Source organism: Tinamus guttatus, unplaced genomic scaffold (assembly GCF_059628265.1).
Source record: "Tinamus guttatus ecotype Peru unplaced genomic scaffold, ASM5962826v1 Tinamus_guttatus_pri_ptg000459l, whole genome shotgun sequence".
Lineage (NCBI taxonomy): Eukaryota > Metazoa > Chordata > Aves > Tinamiformes > Tinamidae > Tinamus > Tinamus guttatus.
Window position 1 is genome coordinate 4,079,500 of NW_028288993.1, and position 25,328 is coordinate 4,104,827.

At 38.3% G+C, this 25,328-nt stretch overlaps 1 protein-coding gene across 2 annotated transcripts in view; it reads right to left on the reverse strand.

Moving 5' to 3' along the window:
• Positions 1-204: 204 nt before the first annotated feature.
• PI4KA (phosphatidylinositol 4-kinase alpha) overlaps positions 205-25,328 on the reverse strand; it is a 51,307-nt gene continuing 26,183 nt past the window's right edge. For both annotated transcript variants that reach the window (XM_088532336.1, XM_088532337.1), the window contains exons 20-55: positions 25,186-25,294; positions 24,385-24,521; positions 23,872-24,005; positions 22,741-22,823; positions 22,403-22,473; positions 22,155-22,279; positions 21,354-21,435; positions 20,563-20,646; positions 20,123-20,212; positions 19,308-19,427; positions 18,628-18,720; positions 18,208-18,364; positions 17,801-17,928; positions 16,552-16,710; positions 16,105-16,256; positions 15,525-15,632; positions 14,676-14,803; positions 14,421-14,540; positions 13,680-13,759; positions 13,351-13,544; positions 12,596-12,686; positions 11,629-11,796; positions 10,983-11,036; positions 10,207-10,327; positions 9,766-9,895; positions 7,543-7,613; positions 7,224-7,296; positions 7,038-7,108; positions 6,328-6,437; positions 5,623-5,727; positions 5,044-5,169; positions 4,583-4,703; positions 3,808-3,967; positions 2,489-2,578; positions 1,549-1,632; positions 205-905 (exon numbers count right to left, since the gene is read on the reverse strand). In XM_088532336.1, the coding sequence (XP_088388462.1) occupies positions 854-905; positions 1,549-1,632; positions 2,489-2,578; positions 3,808-3,967; positions 4,583-4,703; positions 5,044-5,169; positions 5,623-5,727; positions 6,328-6,437; positions 7,038-7,108; positions 7,224-7,296; positions 7,543-7,613; positions 9,766-9,895; positions 10,207-10,327; positions 10,983-11,036; positions 11,629-11,796; positions 12,596-12,686; positions 13,351-13,544; positions 13,680-13,759; positions 14,421-14,540; positions 14,676-14,803; positions 15,525-15,632; positions 16,105-16,256; positions 16,552-16,710; positions 17,801-17,928; positions 18,208-18,364; positions 18,628-18,720; positions 19,308-19,427; positions 20,123-20,212; positions 20,563-20,646; positions 21,354-21,435; positions 22,155-22,279; positions 22,403-22,473; positions 22,741-22,823; positions 23,872-24,005; positions 24,385-24,521; positions 25,186-25,294 (3,981 nt within the window). In that variant the 3' untranslated portion in view covers positions 205-853. The remainder of the gene's footprint in view (positions 906-1,548; positions 1,633-2,488; positions 2,579-3,807; positions 3,968-4,582; positions 4,704-5,043; positions 5,170-5,622; positions 5,728-6,327; positions 6,438-7,037; positions 7,109-7,223; positions 7,297-7,542; positions 7,614-9,765; positions 9,896-10,206; positions 10,328-10,982; positions 11,037-11,628; positions 11,797-12,595; positions 12,687-13,350; positions 13,545-13,679; positions 13,760-14,420; positions 14,541-14,675; positions 14,804-15,524; positions 15,633-16,104; positions 16,257-16,551; positions 16,711-17,800; positions 17,929-18,207; positions 18,365-18,627; positions 18,721-19,307; positions 19,428-20,122; positions 20,213-20,562; positions 20,647-21,353; positions 21,436-22,154; positions 22,280-22,402; positions 22,474-22,740; positions 22,824-23,871; positions 24,006-24,384; positions 24,522-25,185; positions 25,295-25,328) is intronic.

The window sequence follows — 25,328 nt, forward strand, 5'->3', positions numbered from 1 at the left end:
AGGGAGAGCGGCGGGCAGGCAGCGGCCCGGCCCGCGAGGAGAGCGGCGGTGAGGCGGCCCCTCAGCCCACGCTGCGGCCCCAACTCCTGCATCCCCAACACCGCGTGTCTTCTGTGACTGAAGAAACACGCGAGGGATCAACATGTGAGGAGAACCCCTTTTCTCTGAGCAGCCGCCCCACAGAGAAATGTGCAGCGAACATGATAAAGGCTAATATCTTTTATTACATTTTATAGATTAAATATATTTTCAGTAGCATCTCTCTTTTAAAACACACAAAAGGAAAAATACATTCTTCATGTACATATGAAATACTGACCACGTTGCAGAGACCATGTCTAGTGCAAAGTATGAACACAGCAACAGAGACATAACCATTTTGGACGATTATCAGATTTCTTTTTTCTACAGTGAAGTTAGCATAATTCAATATTTCTGCTTCCAAACCCGTCACGTCCATAATATTCCCTGGGATCATGCAGGAAAGGGTTTTACTTTTTAAACTTACTATAAAATCTTTGCATTGCATTGAAAAATTATTAAACTCTGCAGCTTTAGCTCTTGCACACATTCATAATCGTAGCACAGTCTTTATTTTGATTGCAGCCCAACTCCAAAAACCCTCAGAACAAAAGGAAATAAATATACATGTAAATATATATATATATATATAAAAACCTGGTAAGGAGAAAGGAATGAATCAGACTGATTGTTGCAATGCCCACAAAACGTGTACCCACACGACACACACGCACACACGAGGTGGAAAGTGGCGAGGTGTGACTGAGCATCTCCTATTCCTAGCTCAGAGCGAGGGGCCTGGGGTGCACCTTTCACTGGACCTTTAGTGTTTTCAGTACGGGATGTCGTTCTGGTAGTACTGGATCATGTCGTATGTCCTACTCCTAAAGGAGGAAAGCAAAGCCGGAGGAAAGCAAAGTTAAACACTGCAGCCATTGACACAAAAACAAAAATTGAGATGCCACAGAAGCAAAAGACGTGTGAAAGAAATTGCTTCTAATCAAAAGAGCCCTACACTCTTTTAAAGGCATGGTGAAGGACATTTTATTTTTATATCAAAACATCCTGATCTTGTTTAAACGAGCAGAGATTGTCCAGTCCTGATGCAGCTGGATGAGAAAAACAGATAAGCAGCTACCATGTTTCCAAAAAACATTTCCACTACATCCTCTCACCCCTCCTTAAATCACAGCTTAAATTTCATTAAGTTGAACTGTAACATTATCATTACAAGGCTACCTTGACTGAAAGCTTATTTTGCAGAACTGGGCCTGAAGCAGCAGTACTGAGAAGGGAAAGCAATTCAGCTAAGGACACGAGTAAAGTTCTTCCCTCTAAGTTTTTTGGTCCTGCTGTACTAAAACAAATTACTTCCACACCTCTTACTGTTTCAAGAACAGCAAGACATAAGACATGAGGAAAGATTCAGTGGAAATATCAGAACTCATTTACAGAAGAGCACCAAATATTCTTTTGTGCACACTAGCAGCTTAGCCCTAGAGAGAAGACATGCACAAGGTGGCAAACCTGTTGCTGAGGAAGCAATTCTGGATGATCTTAATGATGAAATTTGCAGCCTCCCTTTCAGTCATGTTGGGGCTGAACCTGTGCCTGTACGTAGAAAACCCCAAAAAGCAAGACGACAAGTTAGCGAGCTTTCCCTTGAGCATTACACAAATGAGTCTTCAACAGCAGGTTGAGCTTGTGTGATTTCATTTGCAGCAAGCATGTACTTCCCATGAGATTACCTGATCATATTATGCAGTGTTTAAATAAGCACTTCCCTTCAGTCTTACAGCGGGCAGAGTGGTTGTAAGGTTTTGATCAGGTTAGTGGCAACTCTAGGAATACCAGAACCCTCTTTCTAAGCGGCTGCTGTGTTTAAAATACCCATGCATCTAGCAGTGACCTTGATGCTCCAACCCAGCATACCTTATGATCTGTGCTTATTTCTAGGAAATCTGTAGGAAATTATCTGCAGCAAATACTGAATGCAGAGCTAATGCTGGAGGCATAAAGTTGGAGAGCTCTTTAAAGTGTCATATTGGAATCTGTATTTGCCTAAACTGTTGATGTTACAACATAGCACCACATTATCTGTGGAACAAATTTAAAATGCTTAGAATTACAGAAGCATTTGAGAAGAGGGCAGACTCAGCAGCACATCATTTTCTCCGTTAAACCAGATCTTTCCTTTACAGTCTTGCCTTACTAAGTTGCAGAGAATCCATGCACTTGCACAGTCACTACACAATCTGAATTTAATGCTGCGAAAATGCCTCGGAAATGCCTATTACTTGAGATGTTCTATAAACAAAATTAAACTACTATTACTAAAACACATAAGACATTTGGATCACATGGCACTATACTCACTGCGTAAGCTGTGACTATATACACTCTACATAAATAAATAAATAAATAAAAATGTATAAATACCTTCCAGTTTATACCTACGCTGACTTACTTTAACAATTTGATTGTCTGTCCTCGGAAACAGGGCAGCCCTGTATCCAGCATTAATGTAACCAGTGACACTACAGCATCCATGTATGGCCTAGAGAAAAAGAGGACAACAAGGTTACAGTACTTAAACATCTGCATCCTTATTAGGTAGGGCAGGCAAGCGGAGGAGTTCAAGCAGGATCACACCTTTCTCTGTAGTTAAAACTAGACATGTAATCCTCTTAGAGTTCTTGAGGGAGCTACACCGTTACTTGCAATCTGTCACTTTAAATTTCACTCCTTAATGTCAGGTTAGCAGTTATACAGTGCCTCAAGAAGAACATCCTCAAGGAGGGTTATACAAAGTAATGTTTTGGTAAATAACACTCCTTTGGCAACAGAAAGGTGAATCAGAGCATAAAAACCATTTAAAAGGCTCAAACCAACAATACCACAGCAACAGATTATCTTCTAAGTCCTAATTACCCTAAGGAATTCTTTGCTACATGAGTAGAACTTCCCTTCTTCTTCTTCTTCTTCCTCTCCTCCCGGTCAGAACATTTATTACCTACCAAGCTATTTACTACTCAGATGGCATCTTTTTCTTGGAAGAAAATTTCTCCAGCATGCTCCCCCCCAAGGAAGCAAACTGATCCTGGCTTCAAGACAGACCCTTTCAGGTCTGCTATCTGGGGAAATTTTAATTCTTTAAGATAACATAAATATACTTCCTACTTGCGACAGAAAGAGGTTTTATATGCTCTGTGTCATATTACTGTTCTCCTTCTCACATGCAATATCCTCTTTGTACAAATTTAGCATTGCTCCTGCAGGTTACAGCAAGCCCCACTTGCTGGTAATACAAAGTAAAGTTTCAAAAATCCTAACTGTGACTGGCTGGCAATAATAGCTGAAGAGTTGAGCTACCAAAATCTGCCGATTTCACAACAGAAGTTGTAGCACTATCTTACATGACCTGCCTAATTAATTGAAGTTAAAGCAATGGTTAACACAGTTGTCATATTAGGAAAAAGTGAAAGAGATTGATTCGCTTGTAGCTTTTTACTGCAAAGTTTAAATGACATACTACACTGAGTAAAGGAAGAACATTACATTTATTAATTAAATACAATATAAACATCTTAAATGTCATATATAAACAGAACAAACACTGTAAAATTACAGGACTGTTAAATTGTTTCAAAGTTTGTATCCTGACAGTCAACATCACTATTAATGCATTTAACAGCCAGCCTTAACCCCCTAACAAACACTTATTTAATTTCTTCTCTGGTTTTAAGCATGCAAAAACTTCTAATTTGAGCACTAAGAATGCCTCACCTGACTGCCAGATAGCCTCTGACACACATCTCCATAAACCACTTGAATGGAGTTGCTTCCATTTTTCCTCCCATTATCATCACCATCTCGTCAGTCAGCTTAATGTCTGGCTCCCAGCCCAGATTTCCACCAGGTGAGCTTTCAAACATGAAGCCAAAATCTGTGCACAAAAGATAAGCCGGCTCAGATACTTTGTTCGTTAATTGTGCACTGTTGAAGCTGACAGAAGAAAGGAGAGGCGGATTTCACATATTAATACCTGCTTTTCATCTTTCTAGCAACTGAAAATAAGTTTGGGTGAAGTATAAGAATATTAAAAGAATCATAAATATGACATTAGACTAGACTAAGGAGCAGGATGCCAAGTAAACACCTTGCCAAAACATTCAGTGAAGTTCCAGAAAAACAAATCTAAAGTAAAAGTCTCACACAACTATAGACAAATTTAATTCCCATCCATGCAGTGATGACAGGACCCCATGATACATTTATACGTCACATGCATCTACACACATCCACAGATAGATGCGTATGTGTGTATATACTTCCCTGAAGCTGGTAAAATTTTGCAAAACTAATTCTGCACAGAAGCAGCCAACACCAATATACATACAATACTAACCGAACATGGTAGAAAATTCCATGCATATTTACAAGCTGTGAAATCAACATATAAATTGAGCTCCAAAGGGAAATGGCTTATTATCCTGTATGCACAGTATTTTATAACAGAGGAAAAGGTGGCTACAAAAGTTCAAATGCAGATATAACTGACCAATATGAATGATGTGTCCCTTTTTGTCCAGCATGATGTTGCCATTATGCCTGTCTTTAATCTGGAGCAGAAACAGGAGAAGACTATACGCAGCCATGCTGCGGATGAAGTTATAGCGAGCCTGTATAAACGAGAAGTTAACAGCAAATCAGAAGAACTCAGAGAGTTTAATCTCCCTCCTCCACCCCAGGAGCAGATGCAGCTGAAGAAAGTATTTTCTTCACCCCCACCTTCACTCCTTCCGTTCATGACTAGTTTGAAGCAATGTTCAATGATATTCTCCATATATCTCCAGCAGCAATAATCTCCTTAGCTAACTTACTCATAGCTAAAAACGGATTATCTGCATCAGAAACTATATACTGCATTATGATAGTCATTATCCAATTGTCTGTCATTATTCCTTATATCTAGAATGTCTTTTGGTTGAGTTTTACTATGTCTGCCAACTGATAATTTACCTTCTGGAATGCAAGGGTTGACTCATCTCCATATTGCCTTGTAAAGTAATCATACATCCCAAAGTCTGTCTGCCTGCCCAGCTGGTCACGGGATGTGCAGTCAGGAATGCATTCAATAACACCGCACTGAAGGAAGAGCAGAGAAACAGGTCTGTAAAGCACGTTCTCAACACACACATTGCTCATGGCTCTTGACAGTTGCACAGGTCCCCTGGGAAATGTGGGGAAACCCATAGATCATTGAATACGGAATTTCTAGTTTATTCCTTAAATCAAAGTAGATCCAAAAACTGAGAATTTCCATGCAACATAAGATTTGTGGCTCTTCCCTAACTTGCACAATGTAGCCCCCCAAAATGAAACAGCAAACACTAACAACCACAAGCAGCAAAAATTTAGAGCCAAAAGCTTCAGAAAGGCAGGAAACAGGGGAGGAAAGACTCTTTGCCACTGGCGCTCCAAATATGTGTGGACAGTATTTCCTTGCAGAATGGAATTTTTGTACATGCTGTAAAACTTTTTTTTTTTTTTTTAATTAGGAATTAATTTATACAACTCTAGAATTAATTGTCCACTTACCCCCGGAGCTGTGGCCACCACTCTGTATGGAAACACAAAAAGATCCAGGCCTACTAGCTGAAATATGTTCTTGAAGAGATCGATGATTTGTAAAGCTAACATGTCCTGTTATACAGGAAAAAAGAGCAAGCACAACATTATAGAAGTTACAGATCGTAAGTCAGGTTACAAATTGATGTGAAGAACTCTGAAGTGAACACTAAGTTCCTCCAGAAGGTCTGCAGATGTGTGCTTGTGCATTCTGTATGGCTCCAGAGGAAATCAACAGAGAAAAAGATAAATAGCAGGTAACACTAACCTAGGAAGAACAAATGTTTTCATCATTCTTTGATAAGAGGAGTACCGATAACTCTAGTTATAATAGCTAATACTCTCTCTTAATTAAACAAACATTCAAACATCACTGTACAACATATCAGTTTAGAAAACACTACTGTTACCAATACATTACTACTATGTTATATTATCAACTGAAAACTCCAAAAAAATCAATCCAAAAATATGGCATTGCGAGCCAAGAGCTTGACCTAGGCTTCCAAAGGACATTTCCTATAGTGGGATGAGACAGTTCTCTCCTCAGTCCATAGCTAATGAGGATTCTAAGGACTTCAAAGAAAAATATTTGTATGCTAATATTATTTTCTTCCAGCATACTTTTACCTACAAGTCTATTTTCTGTAACTGCACAGCCTGGGAGCTTTGTACCTGTCTGCAGTCATCGCCCACTTTAAAGATAGCTGCTTGCCAACAGATTTTCTTACTGTCCACCCCTTCTTCTGTACTTTCATCTATGGAATCAGAACGACAACGGAGACCTGCAAAAAGAGTACAAGGGAAAAACATGGAGTCCCTCCCTACAACATATCCCCTACACTGAACACCACACCATTTTTTTTACAGGTTTATTATAGAAATTTCTGCCTTGCAAGGTAAATTCTGCAAGACAGTTCCCTTCCTCTTTTAGCACTGGAACATCAAAGTACCTTTCATGGTCTACTTGAAAAAAAGCCTAAATTACTTTAAACTAGTCATCTAGAATCTCCCACAAAACTTATTACAAGAAAAGTCTGCCAAAAACTATGGAGTTCACAGTCTAGAAATCAGAGAAAAGCAATTATTTTATAAAACAAGTCTGAGGTAACTGTTAATATTTCTTTAGGATACGTATGTGGCCTGCTTTCAGAAACTAGAAAATGGAAAAAAAAAAAAAAAAGAATTTAAGTTTTCAGAGATGAGACAATTTCTATTCTTCTGTCCCCATTTTATGGGGGGTTTCATTTCTGAGCTGAACCTTGTGGATAAAGTTCAACATGGAAACAATTTTACCGCAGCAGTATAGGTCATTGAAAGCATGCAATTTTAAAGGAATTGCTGACTCTTCATTAGGAATATCAATATTAAGACCATATACTAACCTTCCTTTTCAAGCTCACTAACTCCACACCGTTTCACTTTAAATTTGGCCAGGTAGGGAGCTTTTGCTGCACTGAGTTGGAAAAATACAAAGACGGTAAGTGCATAGTAGCCAAATAAGAATTTCATGAATAAAACCTAAATACAATGAATTAATTTAATGGAGGAACACAGGACGAAAATGTTACCTCTGCATAGGTGTTCCTGATTTGTAATCAATATCCAGAACAATCGCTTCAGGATTGCTGGGCAGGTAACAGCCTGCAAAACAGAGCAGCCAGCTGAGAACAAATGCATTGGCTAGTACGATGGTGAAAGAAAACCAAGCTCAGGGTCTGCAATCTCAATACAGATACTTCAATATGGATGAATTAAATGAATGCTAAACTAGAGATTATACTCTTGGAGAAGCCACTTGCCAGAGACTTGAAGATTTACTTTGGAAAAGTATGCACTTGTGCTGAATGTAAAAAACCTACTATATAATATGATTAAAACACTTCTTACCAGGCTGCACTTTCACCTCAGACAGAGCACTCAAACAAGCTTTTTTTCTTTCATCTCCTTTAGGGAATGGTCTAGAAAGATGAACAATATATTACTTACCTACATGTTACATACTACTTCAAGTACTAGCCTAAAATTTGTTACAAGTTTATGCAAACCACACTAAGCATTTTTTTTTCTCATAAAGACAAAGATCTTTTACTGCACCCTTCCTAGTGGATTTGAAGTCTCACTATCTAATGAGAACCTGTTCTCTGCTAATGAGCGTTTTTCTTTTTAGATATAACACTGATATGTAAAATGACATATAGATTGTTGACCAACTCAAATAGCATCAAAAATGCAAATGAAACATATGCGAAATCAGGGATCTCCCTTATACAGAAATTTGAGCAAGATCCCTCTTTTCTAAGTGCCGCAATAGTTACACCAATATCATTTCTCTTGTGGGCCTTATTCCAGAATAAAAATGTTGCTTTGAAAGTGGCATAAACTAACTGGAAAGACAAGCCAGCAAAATGCCTATGCAATTACACGCCTAATTTGTTCACATACTTAGCATGACTGCAGGTGCCAACTGGATAATTGGTGACATGGTTAACGATTAGTATGTACAATTACCCGATTTGCATCGGGACTCGTGTTAACCGTCTACGGGAGTCAGTCATGCAATTGCACACTCACCTGGTACAGAAGAAGGCAAGTGAAAAGAATTATTTATGCTATGGTTTTAAATAGCACAGCAGACTATTGAAGCAGTAACATGGCACTTTGGATAATGAAATCATCATACGTGATACATTTATTCATTTGTGCTCTCTACAAAGCAAACAGCATTTCCTCTATACTGTCTTTATGTGGGAGATGTCTAAAATATAGATGCATTTTAGGGCTGGAGAGCAAGATGAAAGGCTTGCTAATTATAATTATTTACACTTGCTTAACTGCAACTTATTTCGAATAAAAAGTTGGATTAATTTCATCCCCAATGTCAAGATATCTTAAATTCCCCTTTTAATTCATCCTATTGGGTAAAAGCATTTGGGCACGCACATAGAAGACATGTAACATTTGGCAGTTTATAACGTGAACGTCTGTTAGCATGAGGTCTTCAAACTGGTGGATTGCAATGCTTCCCTTTAGAAGAAAGCTGTTCCAGAAAATACTGAATGCCTGTGACTTTCAACCAATTTCATATACAATAAAACTGCATCTACAGATGCAGAGCTTGGGTGCTGGGCTGCTGCCATCCGCTGGCAAGCCTTATAAATGTTAAATTACTCATTTTCACTGCAGTCTTTACAGTCAGCAGTGAAAGCCTCTCTGTGAGCAAGATTTTCAGTTTTAAGAGAGCAATCCAGGGTATGTGACATCAAATCTGTCTCTGCAACAACCTTTTATGAACGAAGGAGAAAGACTGACATATGTAAAAAGAATAATCCTCTTTGTATCACACTGTGCAATAAAATATCTATGTGAAAAGGAAAAGACAGTTTCATGGAGTCTTAAGAGTTTTAGCACAAAGTAAAGAACACATGAAATTTAGGGGGTTTTACTTGTTGTTTTTTTTTTTTCTTTTTTTTTTCCTTTTTCTTCCTCCATACAAAATGTGCCTAACAGTTTTAACAAGCAAAAATAAATAAAGAAAGAAAAATAAAAGAAAAATGACAGTAAGTCTGTTGGGACAAACACAAGAATATGGTGTTCCTTCCTGAAGCAAGCTTGGACAACTTCCCATGATAACGTTGGTCACCTACCCAAAAAGCCACATTAATGGGGCAGGTGACGATATAACTAGATGCATGGGATTAGAACTGGCCTAAGAGCACTGTTTTACCAACTCTGCTTCTATCTCTGTGTGCCTACTGTGGTGCCTCCTTCCAACAGGTACAACAAATTTGCTAAAATTAGTTTAAAAATTAATGTCCAAGTTTACTGCTATGTACTTCCACAGTAAAATGTTACAGTTGTTTCAGAGGGAAGGACTGCCAAGTCCTGCAAAAAGCACAGAGCACTGAGATCAGAGCAGGTATGATTTACTCCTAGATGTTAAAGCAAGCCTTTGCATCCTACTACAGCTGTAAGTTATATTAAAAAAAAATACCATAAGAGTAATTATCTTTTTCCTGAAAACACTATCCCAGTGCCTCTAAAATCAACCCAGCCTCTTAACAAGGACACTGACAATTTTCAGAACAGTGAGGCCAAAAGGCCACAACTTACTTGATAATGGCTGAAACATTAGTGATTTTATTAAAGAAGTCGAATTCCCGTTGGTAGAACTCCTTGGCTGGGCCAGATAACGAGCTGGTTATCTCCTCTACTAGTTGCTCTAGGAGCTCCCCAATGTCAGCTGTACATAAAATGAAAGAATCTGTGTCAGAAGCTTATTTCAGAGAGCTAAATGATATCTGGAAAGGAAATAAACATCTTTTTAGCAGTAATAACAACAATAAAAAATACTGTTGCAAAGATTGTTGCATCTCTTTTGATAAATTCTGTCAGGCGGGAGAGTTCTATTGAGTGGATCCTATCTCTTCAAATGAAAAATAGAAATTCCCAAGCTGAGACTATTCCTCCTGCCAAAAGGAGGCAGAAAGGAGCTTTATCCTCAATTGTGATAACGAATAGGAATCAAACTGGATTAAATTTTGAAGCACTCACGATCTTTTTGGTGTCCTTCTTCATCCAGGTAGATATTAGTTTTCATGTTCCAGATGAATTGATGTGCCAAGAGCTGGGATTTGGCAGCTGCCCACAGGATATATTCTCTAACATAACCCATCTGCAACAGTATGCAGTTCAGTAACACTCAAAAAAGACTGTTACAACTTAAGGAGACTCAGTGTTAACTACTACTAACAGCTGTTCTTCAAAACTTATATTATTTAATGTCTAAAAAGAAAATAAGTGCAATCTCATTCACCTGGCTAAAAAGAACTTTCAAAAATGACTGTTTATTCTGACAGATGAGGGATTGAGCCTAAACTGCTTTCAGCTTTATTACTGATGTGTTCTGTGATTCTAGGTAAGATACTTCCTACCTCAGTAACTTTTCTACCTATTCTATTCAGGTTTCTAATCTCTTTGAACTTAGCGTTTTCCTTAATGAATTTTCTACAAACTACATAGTAATGGAGTCTCTTGGCACCAATAAATGTTCCTTTAATATGATTTATATACACACAAATCCATCATTTTGGCGGCAAGAAGTGAGCATGCTGACACGGTTACACAGAAATTCTGGAAAGCAGGAACATAAACTTACAAAAGAAGTTGAGTGCACGAGACCATCTTACTCACTTGAGGAGTGTATATATATAACGTATAAGACAACAAGTGGCATTAGTTTAAACTTAAGTTTTGTCCAATTTGCAGTTTTAAGTCTAAAGGCTGTTTTGAAGACTTGCTTGGTTCATATATAGCTGTTTCATGCTTACCTTATCATAACGAAGTGCCTGCACGATCTGTGGAATGTAGAATAAAATGGCATCCTAAAAAAGAAAAGGCAGCAGAGATTTGTGTGTTTTGTTTTGTTTTTTTATTACTGGTTCAGTGGTTGGTAGGGAGGACAACTCACACTTACATGGAAAAATTCCCTTTCTTTAGGTGATGAACAAAATTCCTACTTGCTTCTTTATTTTAAACTACATATATGCCACCTTCTCAAATCAAAGGATTTTTCTGCCTAGTGGCCTCCTTTAAAAATATTAACAAATACATCTTTTACAGTCCTTATAAAAAGTTTGACAAGCATTAAAAATTGAAGCCTTCTACTTCTTCAAAAGAAACTCTTATCCATTGACAGAAGACTATCTGAGAACTGGAAAGAACAATTGAGAGCAATGATCTGAAGAATTCAGCTTGATGTGACTTATAAAAGACAAACAGCTTGCAAATGAATAAACCAGTTATATCTGGGACAATCAACTTGAACTGTTCATCCCCACCTCTTCACTCTCTTCATTGTGATGAGCCCAGTTAGCATATACACCTCTTCACTGTATTAAAATGAAGCCTGCAGTCCCAATGACTGAGGCCAATAACTGGACTTGAAGCATTAGACTCTCTTGCAAGACATCTTACCGGAGGGAACGATCGCAGGACTTTAACTCCATACTGAGCTGTTAAAGGATGAGGCGGATACATGCTTGAGAAATAGGAGAGGCCAGTTGGTGGGTCCGTGGGTGCCCAGCACAGAACGTGGCTGAGCTCCGGCGCATCGGCGTCGATGGTGTGCCACGTGACCAGGTACTGCAAGAGCAGGTCACACACAGCATGAGTTCAGAGGCCCCAGCAACGCCTGGGGAATAGTCAGACTGTACGTCTACAATCTAGCTTCCTAAAGCACAGGAAATGAAACATGCTACATTTTATTTTACAAAACAACTACTCATCTAAAGCATTTCTTCTTCTAGGGAAATCTAACTTTTGGAATCACCTCACCTCCCAGATCACTGGATGAGGTTAGTACTGCAGTTACAAAATGCATAATATAACAGACCTACCATAGGGAAAAAGAACAGAGGTTGAACCCTTTTAGTATCAAAGGTACAATTTTTCTCTCACATATTTTACATGTGATATACAGCTCTGATGAGGTTGTTCCTCACATGACTAAAGGGCTCCACTGCAAACCAGCATGAGAGCTACCAGCATTTCCTACATTTTATACACATTGCATCTTCAGACACAGAGATGGGGTTAGAATTGAAACCAACTTCAGTCGTAGCACATTACTGTGACTTGGTCCATGGTATTTTTACATGTCACATGGAAAGAACAGAAATAGTGGCTGTATTAAAAGTGATGGGGCTTGGAATGCTCTATGCATGGCAAGAACAGGCCCAGGAGAAAAGCAACCAGCTAGCTAGCCACATACTCACGGTACTATGATTCTTGCCTCAGCATCCTCTTTCCATAGCTGTTTTGTCATTCTCTCCACTGAGTTATGCTTAGCACTAGAACACATTCTGTATTAAGTAAAGACTGTATTTTCCACTATATCAGTAGGAAATAGTCATTTTGAGGCCATGACAATATTAGCAAATACCTTTATTGCTTCAGGAACATCACTAACAGCTCCTGGGTCCAACCGAACCAGACGAGTTACTTCTGTACCAATAGCTTCAGTGTTCTTAAATCTAAGTATAACCAGGAATATAGTAACATTATTAATTTGAATTATAGCCCAAATGTAAAATAATGTACATTGAGGGACCAACATCCTGTCAAAAGAGAACTCAGGAAGGACTAATCTTTTCCCAATGCTTTGCATAAACCATGATTATTTTAGTGCATTATCAAATTGTTGGCTGAAAAATACTGTCTGAGATTCTATAGAAATCTGTGCCTAGAACTCTGCTTGGCAAAAATCACCACTGTTGTAAGTAGGAAAGAATTTTCTTTCCCTCCTGTAGCCAACTATGCAAATTCTGTTATACTGATTAAAGCTCAAACCAATATACAGGTAGAACACTTTATTCCCAGATACTTTTAGCACTCTTTAAATGCTATGGCCACTAATGGGTGAAATATTATTCAACACCAAATATAATTCCTTCTGAGGAAAACACTGCTTGCATGTCAAGGTAGAGAAGGAACTCGGGCTCTACTAGAGCCTGAGCCAAACGTCTCTTATTCAGCAGTTTGGTTCGTTTTATTTCAAAGGTCTCAGCCAAGTGTGAAAAGATACAAGACTGTCGTAAGCCAGAGCAAGTGCCATCAGTGCTTGCAGTGTCAATACTCCTTCAACGTCTAAGAAAGGCAGCAGGAATTATAATGGTTCTTTCTTTTGAAATTTCTCACCTGGTAGGCAGCTGTACTGCAAGATGAGGGGAAATGCTCCAAGCCAAATTCACATTATCTTTCCATTGCTTCTCACTAAGACTGATATACTTAGACCTCCAGTTTGCCACACTGTTCTCTCCAGTTTGATCCAACTCTAGCTCAGGGGAGGAGAGTGGATTGTACCATGTGATTAAGCGCTCAATCTCAGTAGCCTGAGTGAAAAAGATTAAAAGCAAATTATTTTTTGGAAGAAAATAAAATACTCCATTTTCACCCTCTGACAATGCTTTAGTGTATTAAGTCTGCAACAACTTCAAGGTTTCAGAAATTCAGTTCTGATGACCCACCAGCAAAGACAGCAGTAATGTCCTCCGCTTCATGTAGTACTTGTGCAGCTGCGTCCCTCTGTTAGTCTTCTTGGACATCCCTTGGGGAAGGGGTAAAAATCTGTTCAGTGATTCAAATATCTTAAATGCTGCTTTCAAACTGTCTACATCTGGCAACCTTAACAAAAGTTAACTAACAAAAAGAACTGAGCCAGTACTGTAAATTAGTGAACTGAACTTGTAAATTTAGACCAAGTGATTTGACCAAGTAAGCACTGCATCTACCAGTTGTTCTCTAAATACATGGAGTATAACAGGCTACAAGGTTATTAGTTTAATCAGTGCTGCATTCAATTTAGAAGTACAGCAACCTACTAAGAATAAGAGCACGTAGTTCTCAGTCATGCAAAAATAGGGATCACACCCTAATGCCATTCTGCTGCCCAGAAAAGTCCCTTGGGCATGAGTACACATGCAGTGCAATTTCTTTTCAGGAGCTCAACATATCTTGACCTCCACTCCCATCTTCTGTGCTGAAGAACTGAACATTCTGTGGAACAGAAGAGCTAGTTTCACAACTTTCCTGCTTGCTCCCAGTGAGGCACCATTCCCCCGTCCCACAGATTTGGCATTAGCAATTAAATACCCTGTCAGGAAAACACGATCCCAACAGTAAGGCAAATATTGACTTTAAGCAACATCTGCATATAAAACATGCTGTGAAGTGGGATACAATTACCTTATTGAAACTAAAAGAGATACCTGATTTTTTAGATATGGTTGACATGCCACTCGATAAAGGGTAGGTATTTATCCATCCTTGTGTAGCCTGTTGCCGAGATCCAACGTTGATATCCAGGTTGCTCCTAGTGTCTTGATTATCTGACAATAGAACACAAAATCTAAAGTAGAAGCTAATCGGAAAAAAAAAAAAAAAAAAAAAAAAAAAAAAAAAAAAAAAAAAAAAAAAAAAAAAAAAAACTACAGGCTTTTGAAACTCTATGTGAAGGAGCTCACCAGGCGGCACTAGTTGGCTGGCTGTCAGGTACTTTTTGTCTGAGAACATAGCTGTCCAAAACTTGATCAATATGCTGATATCCTCACGAAGTCTCTTTTCCCCTTGTGTAGGGAACTTGGAGGGACAACTTCAAGAAATCAAACAAACATGTGAACTTGAAGGCAAAACAAACAGAATCCCGCAAAACAAATCCAATCAAGTAATTCATTTTTCCTTCTGACCAGAAGCTATAAGGACAAGCAGTCTATGGCACCACTATCATTTTATCCTCATTCCTTTATTTTGTCCAACTGAATAAAACCTTCCTATTACAACTGAAGATTAAGACAGCAGGCTGTCAGCATCTTCGATTCACATGGAACCTAAAATTATGACCTCTTCACACTGTCAGGCACCGCTGTCAAGTACCTGATTTTCTATTGCACTCATGACAAACGTCAGAAGTACATTTACTGTCAGATTCTGCAAGAATATATTTTCAAAGCTGTGTGAAAACACATTTTAGCACATTTCTGCAGCAGCAATTCTTTTAAGTCTTACAAATCTAGATACAGCTTTCAGTATTGTATACTGTCCAGAATAACGAGAGAAAGAAAAGAATACAAACTGCCCTCAAGATACTAGATTAAGCCACATAAAAATCTGCAGCTTATATCCAACCCTTATCAAGATGATTCATTAACTATATTGAGGCACAAGAGAAAGAAGGTTGCTTTAACAGGTGAAAAAAGAGAGGAAGAACTTAAACCTTTTATGATATTGTAAAGCAATAATTGTTTTTCTCTTATAATGATTTAGCAAGTTGCACACACAAACTTTCTGTGAGTAATTACAAATAAAAAGAATACCTGAAATAATCAAAAGCAGTTGAATAAATTTTTTCTCTCAACACATTTCGAATAGTTGCGTTTGGAACCACATCAGCATGCAGCAAAGACAACCCCAGAGTCAGCAACCTAATATAAAAAAATATTTAGACCATGATATTTTTTCCATTTCCATTACGATGACCAATGCGATACCATATCAACCCTATTAATAGCTATAACTCCAAGTCATACAAAGAGAAAAATGTTTTTTTAACCATTCTTTTAACCATCATTCAATGTTTTATTATTAGTCTGTTCCTAAAACTGTGGCTACAGAACAATAGAAACTTGAAGTTTTTACATGGCAAAAAGTGAAAATAATTGATGTAGCAAAACTTTCCCTGATGCACTAGTTTTACAAAGCAGCAAAAATAGCTCTCAAGCTAATTTAGCTAGCCCTACTTTGAAAACAGATCATAGACTCCAAATCATTCCATGCTTTTAAAAGATTTTTCACCATGTGAGGCCAATGACAAGTTACACATCTGGGGATTAGTTCTAACCTCTCCTCCGACAACAACCTTATTTCCTCCCACAAAGAAGGAAAACTCCCACTCACTTAAAACGCGGTCCAATAGCTGCCACATGTCGATTCAAACTGCCTTTTGCTCCTCCAATGTTCAAGGACAGGGACCGCTGCAGTAGGCTGGAGAAGATCTCTATTTGGTCAGAGCTGCAGTACTTGGCTATTTCAAATCTCTGCACCAGAAACTGAGAAAAAGAGATAGATATGCCTTACCTCCTTTGACTTACTTTTCTTCTTAAAAAACAAAGCCAAAAAAACAAAAACAAACAATGGTCTTTTTCATTTCAGACACCTTTTTCTACCCAATTATTATGTTCCTTTAAAAAGATCATAGCTCCTGGTTTTAAGGCAGAGACATTACAGCCACAACCTGCACTACCTTTCCAGAATTATGAGACCAAACAGTGCAGAGCAGCTTAATTACAGTGTCACTGCAACATCCTCATAGGTGCAGCAGCATCCCAGGAGACAGAAACGTACGTCTATCCAGATGTAATGCGGGGTAACCTCTGGCGGACAAGGCCTCGGCTGGCTCTCTTCTGAGGCTGCTAACGGATCTGCTTCTTTCTGCTCAGCAGAAAAGAGGCCAACTTTCTGCTCCACTGTCATTTGCCAGGCTCCTGCCATTTCCCGCATGAACTACAAAAAAAAAAAAAAAAAAAAAGTTTTCCATTTCAAGAGCATCTGCTTGTGTGTGCTGCACAGTCTTTCTCCAAAGGGCACATGAGAATCTGAATACATCAATTAAAAAACATTGCAACGTTAATGGAGAGGTAGAAACAAGTCTATACACCTCTCCTGAAGTGTTCCTTTAACATGTTAAATTAGAAGTTTTGCTAAGGAGAAGGAACTGTTAATCACCCACCACTCTCCTTTTTGCCCCTCTACTGAGAGATAAGGCCTCCAAAATCTTGGCAGCCATTTCCTCATGCACTGAAGGACAATCCAGCTCATTAGGGCTTGCAAATGATGAACGGCACAAGAAAAGCTGCCACATTCACTTTTGTTGACCCTGCTCTAAGGAGCTCTAAGGAGCATCCTGGGTTAGAGGGGAAGCCCAGCTTCTGAGGGTGCTCCCCTGATCATCTCAACATGGTACAAAGATGTTTTCCATAAGCCTAAGAGGGAAAACATGAAACTGTTTTTTAATAAACCACTGCAGTGTGCTTGTGGAAATGACCTACATATTCAGATTGATCATTATTCCCAGCAAGCAAAACACCCAGTGCTCCCTCATTGGAGCTATTTCCAAAGGCAGCTTTTTCCATCTGTGTGGGTGAGTTGCTTTACTATAACTAGATTTGCCCCCTCTTTACAAAATACTGTTGAGTCTAACATGACATAGGATTAGGCCATTTGCAAGACTAATTTTAGTGCAAGGAAGTAATGCGAGATACTAGAGGCTGTAACTGATGAGCAGGGGCATTGATTTCCATTTATTTTAAAATACTATTACATAAATAGCAGCAGTTCAGGAGCCAATTCATGAGCAGCTTAGGTACCTACACAGCAAAACCAGTTCTCCAACTTTCCTTTGCTACATCATGCACTTAATGAGGGAATTCAGATTACCATCAAAACACTAGCCTCCAGGAGACCTCTGCATAACTGATTAATACCACATTTAATATCCTTATTTGAAATAGGTTCACAAAAACTGTGACTTTTCATATTTTTCTCTCTCCCTGTCTTGCTGGGGTTGAGAAAGAATTGCTAAATAACTTCCTACCGGCACTTCAATCCCATTCTTGGCAGCAAGCAGCCACTCCCAGCAAGCAATTGCTGTTTCCATGCCATGTTCATTGAACATTCGCAGGGGTCCCCAGCACAGATGATGGAGGAGCTGGGGATCGCAGTCTGAAAACAAACATTCACACAGATTTCACCAACAGAATAAGAAAGAAACGCTTTACAAATCAATATCATGCTGATGTGAAAAGTATCTGGTAATCAATTCCTAATAAACTGTTTTTAGTTTGAGAGGCTTTTCCTAAAATAAATGCAACTGAAAAACAAAACGAAACAGTTTTGCTTCAGATTGATGTTTTACTGGGATTGTATATAGGGTTTTTTTTTATTGTTTACTACTCTTGGCATTCACAGCCATAAAGTAGAACTCCATTTGGTTTTTATTACCTTTGCTGCTTATTAGCAGTGCAGTCAACTTAAACATGGCCTGAGTATAGAATTCAGTCTGGCCCAGTTCAAGAGCATCATTCAGTTCTTTAACCATCAGTTTATTCAGGTCAGATGTTCGTCCTGTAGCATTTGAGAACTGAATCATTCCAGAAACCTGTAAAATACAATTCATTTTTCAACTGACAGCAGTATTTTCAGCAGGCCAGTGTGGGATCAGCTGTATGCTGAGTAAGGAGATCCCCCTTAAACAGAGATATCTTCCATTACTACTGCTAAAGCTCCTTAGGTTTACCTACAAAGCCATGCTTAAACAAACATATAACCATATACTAATTAAAGCTGGAAGCGATATCACCACCTGTAAAGCCATACAGCATTTGGTAGGCACTGCACATTTGGGAGAAATCCTGTACTTACCTCTCCTGCATAGCGGTTGCGCAAGTTAAGAGAAGCCATGAAGTTGGAGTAGTCTTTCTTCACACAAGTAGGTCTTTCTGTTAGCTGGGTTGCCTATGATCAGATCACACACAGCTATTTACACTGTACCTATCCAAAGACATGTTTTTGTTTTGTCTTCTATTTACACCTTCAAATGTCTAGTCTTCCTTGGGCTTATCATCAGAAGAGTATCAGAACTATTAATCCAACAGTACCAGGACCAATAAAAAACAAATAAGGGACACACAATTCCATGAATACAGTCTGAGATCAAGAAAAAAAAAAAAAAAAGAGGCATTAGAAAAGGCATAAAAAGATCTCAGGACTGTTGTTTCCCTTTCATGAAGAAGAAAGCAGAGAAGATGACAAAATAGTATACAGGATCTTGGCTGGTGAAGCAGCCACAGTTTTGCTTTCTTATTTGCCATCACCGCCAGTATCTCAGGGTGGTGTTTATAGAACATTATCATGATTGGGAGTAAGTTGATTTAAGAAAGAAGGAAGGTATCCTTCAGAGTAAATGCTCAAGTACTATGACAAAATGATTTGGAAAATCCATACATCCACGGCTAAATCCATGGCTATGCTGAATGTTATTAAATTACTATGATATATATAGCTACACAAACAAACAAGCAGGAGTCATGACTAATACTCACGCCCAAAGTGGTGTTCTGTCTGTTGTAGCCTGCGAAGTGCAGAATACTTTCTGTAGCCATGGCCAGTCCTGTGTGCTGGGACAAACCTGACACCCAGTTCTGATGTTTGTTTAAGTATTCCTGAGAGAAACAATTAAGTTTGTTAGAAAACTATTGCATTTTTCTAGGAAGGGCAGCGCAAAGCAAGTGGTACATATTTGTGAACTATTAGAAAACTCAATTATATGCAACGAAAAACATTGTCTCTATGCTTCCCTTTTAAGCATTGTTCCCTTGGCATTAGGAAACTCTAAACATCATCCTAAATACACAAAAAGGAAGATTCATTCCATTTGTAAAATGTAAGGAATCTGAAAGCCTATGCCTTCTTCAAAGCAAGACACCCTTTACAAAAAATACTTTACAAAAGGAAGCGCTTTGGCTTCCCTGGAAGATGGGAATATAATTGGTTATACTTTTTCACAAAGGGGAGTCCCTTGTTTTTCTAGGCAAAGAAATACAAAAGCCAGGCAGGTTTGCAGCACCCGAGTCTGTTCTTGAGTCTTCCTGGAAACAGTGATCAGCCGTGACACAAGCTCTTCTAGAGAGAACACTAATCTAACTCAGAATATTTTTTCCAGCCTCTCAGCAATGGATTAGCAGAGAGATCTGTGCTTGATTTTGTTTACATAGAGTATTTTAGGAGACTTAAAATGATGTTTGGTTATCCTGAAAAAAGTCAGCATGTACTAGTATATATGTATGTACATGCTAGTTCATAATTTTGGAGATTGGTAAAAATGATTTTTTTTTCCCCTCAGATGCAGGCTCATTACCTGTAGATGAGATTTTGTAACAGAGGGAGCCCATTTCATTGCTTCTTGTAGAATCATTCCACAGCGTGCAGCAAAATCCTTCACTATACTCTAAACAAAAACGCATCAGTACAGTCAGTAAAGTATTGGATATTTAACAGAAAGCACTGTTTTTAATGGTGTAATAAGCATAATTATATGAACTAAGACAGATTTCAGCAACTTGATACGGTTAAAAGTTCCCTTAACGATGAAATGCCTTTGGTAGGCAAAGAACTGTCATGCGCCATGCCAAAATTCAGAAAAATATAAATGCTCAGTTGCCATTTTATACTAGCAAATATTACCTAAGGACACATGTTCAGAAAAAGACCTTTCAGAGCTGCTCAGAACAATTTATCTCCCAGACCCAGAGGTCATGCATTGCCTCGTTCTCTGAGGTATCAAGGAGGACTACCTACCTCTCTGGCTTCATGCGTGTCAGGGACAGTGATTCTGTATGGAGCATCTGGAATGTCATAGTATGGTTGGTCCTTGTGAATGTCCTAAATAAAGGCAACGTCGAGTCTCAGTTCATCATCACTTACCTTGAACAAAACAAGTGGCACTCCCAGAAAACAGGAAGGCTGATTTACAAACCACTTTGCTAACATATGTCTGTCAACGTCAATCTGAACAGTTTTAAGAGATCAGTTTGGTTTTCAGTATAGATTTTTTTTTAATCTAAAGTCTCTCTCCAATGCTCAGTACTAAAATAAACTTCTACAAAACATTTCCATCTTCAAAAACATTAGTACGAAGTATTTTGAAAGTCCAAGGAATATGGATACACATACATACATCAGAAAGAATATAACCTGACAACCATTATTATTAAAAAAACCCAAACTTTTGCTTCAAATAGGACAATTTAATGTTTATAATCTGGAATTAGCAATCTTTTATTTTATTTTTAAACACTAAACTTGAATTTTGAACTTTATTTGATAACTTTAAGCACTGCTTTTATTATCTGTAAAATAGAGATGTGAACCCCACAAAAGCACACTGAGACTTAATCATTATTATTAAAATTAAGATTATATAAATTTGAATGATGAAGGTTCTCCTTCTGTGACACAAACAAACCAAGAATTCAAAGAAGTAAATCTTATATAACTGCAGAACAAAGGAAAAAAATCTGTTCTAAGAAAAGGTGAGAAGATATATTTTATAACCATCATAGCATCACAAAAAAAAAAAAGGAACTTACTGCACTGAGAGAGAGTGACAGTGTCTGCAGAATATCTAGCATGGTCTTCAGCACAGTTCCACTCCACAGTAAGTGCGGAAATCTAGAGCAAAACAAGAACCACAGATACAGTGGAGACTACGGGGAGCTGATGAAAGAAATGTTTTTAACCAAGAAATGGAGTTGCTCAGAGAGCCCCCTATATACATTACTAGGCAAACTCATATACAACAAAAGGCACTAAGCTCCCCATAGCTCCCAACACACTGACTCAAACAGGTATCCAAAGCTCTCCAAGAGCAAGGTTAAGGGGAGGTACCCGAGAGAAAAACCAAGTAAGGGTAAAATTTCAGGTTAGACACCTCAGGCTCCACATAGCAGAGAAGGAAAAGGAAAAGAAAAAAAAAAAAAAAAAAAAAACGAAACACAGTGCTGCTTTAATTTAGCATTAATATTCTGCACTTTTTTTTTAAGCTTCACTCTGCCATGCAAGCAGAACATTATACTGCCTATTGCCCAGCAGAGACAGTGTTTTGTGTGCAGTATGATGACATAAAGCATATTTTGCCTTTTTTGAGTATTTTGCCTTCCACCATCTGTGGGAATAATATAAAGAAAATATAAAGAAATGTGGGAATAATATAATCAGAGGTCTCAGAGACATGTTAAAAACATTGCTGGATGACATTTTTCAAGGAGATGGTCCAACAGAGTTACCAGCTGTGCTGCTACAGACACATGCCTGCCTTCCTCACTTCCATGAATATTCTCTAAGTAGTAAGTGTGAAAAAAAAGCAACCAAGAAGTGAAATCTATACTCACTTATCTACAAGGCCAGACAAGTATTTGTCTGCAACTCTCCTTATCCTCTTGTGAATGTGGTTAAAATTCACCAGTAAGAATTGAGCATGTCTCTCCAGCTCTTCTTCGTTCTCCTTGGTTTTAGGCTAGAAATATTAAAAAATATATAGAGAGAATTAAAGGTTGTAAAAATGTTCTCATTAAGTTTATGAAAAATGTGTTTCTCTTTTCTTACATGCCTTTTTTTTCCATGTTTCTGAGTAACTTACTTTATCAGCCATCATCGTCAGGAAAGCTTCAAACACCTTATCAGCAACAGCTATCACACACTGCATCATGCCTGAAAAATCAAGAGGAGTCAAGGTCTGGCTATCAGAATTACATTTTCTTGAATGTTTAAAAGGTGTTTACGCTTACTCAGTCTGCATTGAACAAAACTATTTCAAAATTCAATCAAATTTCTCTAGCAAAAATAAAATAACGGCAAACTACTGAATGTGATGCACTTAGGTACTCAGTTCAGTTTGATCTGTTTCATTTTTGCATGCCTGCAGAGCACGCTTTCTAGCATCCCAAGCTGCAACATAACTTAGATAGAAAATCTTACCTGACTTGTCTTTTTGAATTGCTTTATCCTCAAAATAGCAGAACATGACTTGGAAGCGATCTTGGTCAGTTGAACGCAACACCCTAGAAGGAAAACAGTTTTATGGTTTGGGGGAGCAGGGGGAAGAAATTGGTTAATTTTCTTTTTGCCCCCCCTTTTTTTTTTTAAGCAAACACCTTCAACACAAAACCAGAGTAGTTTTAACACCACAATAAATACCAACATAAACAGCAATGACTGATTTCACATTAACTTCAATTCTCCAAAAAGTCTGATACTGCCATTTCTTCCAACTAACAGGACTCAAATGATGATGATCTGGTTTGAGACCAAGAAAATAACTGGCACACCACAGGAGAAGGAAAACTGATGATGCCCTTACAGAATCACCACCAACACAAATATGGTACAATTTCTTGCATTGCAATAAGCAGGTGCATGTGCTATATTCGTACAAGATGGAAATATTTATTTAAAAATGTTTTAAAATTCAGTCAAAATTTGCAGAAAATGTTTGTCCTTGTTGTTCAGTTATTCTCAAAGTAAATATGAGATGCAGAATTTTCTTCCTACTTCCCCCACTATCAGACCCTCAGCTTTCATCTACAGATTTTTTTTGGAATAACTGTATCAATAAACTTGTAAAGAGAAAAAAAAAACTGTGAATTTAGTAAATTAAATCGGTACCAACTAAATTGCTAGTGAAGGCAACAAAAGCACATTAAAAGCAGAAAGAAATAATTCTCTCTGCTCTTCCGTTACTATACTTTCATAGCACAGAAGAGCATCTCTGCTATTCTTCCAAGGCAAAAGCACAAGACCTCACCTCTGTGCTTTCAAGACTGTCCTTTCCAGGGCCCTCATGATCATCTTCAACTAGTTCCTGTACAGAGGAACTCATATTTTTCAGGTCCAGCTATTGCATTTCACTCCTTTATTGACCCTACAAGAACTCTGACACAACTGAATTCCTAGTGTCAGAGCCTTCCATGGAACTAATTTGACCCAAAATATGGATTCTCATTTAACCTAGCTTCTGGCAATTCTGATTTGAACATTTAAAAATTAAAAGCAAAACAAAATCTTCCAAATCAAACACCTAACAAACAAACAAAAAAAGTACACATATACCTCATATACTCCAGACGGTAGACCGAAAGGAGATAGGTAGACATGGCAAAGTCCAACTTATTGATCAATGCTGACACTTCTGGAGGAGGATCCAAGAGATTTATTATGGTACTCCGTAATTCATTTAATTCAGCCTAAAGGCGAAGAGATTCAGTTATTCAGAGTGGGAAGGCTAGAATAGTTTCCATTTTGAAAGCATTTGCTGTCTAACTTCTGAAACATCAAGGGAAAACCAAGCTTGTGTGGAGAGGGAACTATGGAGCTTCCATACTTAACCAAACTAGCATAGCTACCACATCAATCATGTTTATCATCACACTCAATGAAAGCAAACTCAATGAAAGCATATACTGCTGGCACAAAAGTAGCGTAGATAAAAAAAAACTGCTATTCATTAATAGGAGGCCTAAAAACGATATTGTTTTATTCCAGAGAGGTATTTCTTCATTATTATAATATTTTGATATCTGGAGGACATTATGGAAGGATACAATAAAACAAACCAATTCTTACAGAAGTCACAGTATCATTTTTCATGGCAGAATTGTACTGAAGAACAGATCGAAGAGGTTCTTTGCTGGGAAACGTGAGTAACGGAGATTTGGTGGCAATTTCACATACACCTTCGTACCATTCCTCCGGCCACAAACCTGGAGCACGAGGGCAAAGAGGAGGGTGGGGGGTGAGGGAGAATGTTCTAGGCTGACACAGCTCAGAGAACCATATAAAACAATTATCACCATTAAACCGCATTCTTCCCCACCCTCTAACAAATCTAACAGATTCACAAAGGGAATCAGCAGCATCAACCTTTGCAGTACTTCTAGGGACCAACTTTTCATGTACCTGTGCACAAACACCCAGCGCAACAGGGCTTTGTTCCGAACCTAACAAACGTGCGTGGGTAACTCCGAGTGAAACTTCTCAATGGACAAGTTTCCACCTTGTTTTTATATTACCCCTCCCCATGTGTTTGATCTTCCCTTTCACAAACTCAGCTATTAAAAGTGGCAAATCATGGTTAACCAGAGCTGAGCAACAAACAACAAACAAAACAAAACAGACAACAAAAAGCCCAAGTACAAGAACACATGACAATGTGCTGAATCCCATGGCAACAGGATCAGGTTGTAATGACATCTGCCAGAAAACTGTCTTGCAAACAGCTTGTTTTATGCTTTGTTTATGTCTATAACCTTCCTTCAGCCTACTGAATGATTTTCATAGTTACACTAAAGAGTTTAAACCTGGGTACCAATGCTGTTCTACTAAAACTGACACCTGCTTGAATTGAATTCTGACTAGAATTGATACCTGATCCTTCCACAGCAAATCCCATCAGCACTGAATATAGCCAGAAGTCACGGAAGAGCTTTTGCAGCCTGGGCTTGGCCTCCTTGATGGGTGGCAAGCGCCTAGTAAGCTAGCATAAAGAAATAAAAATTAAAACCTTAAGA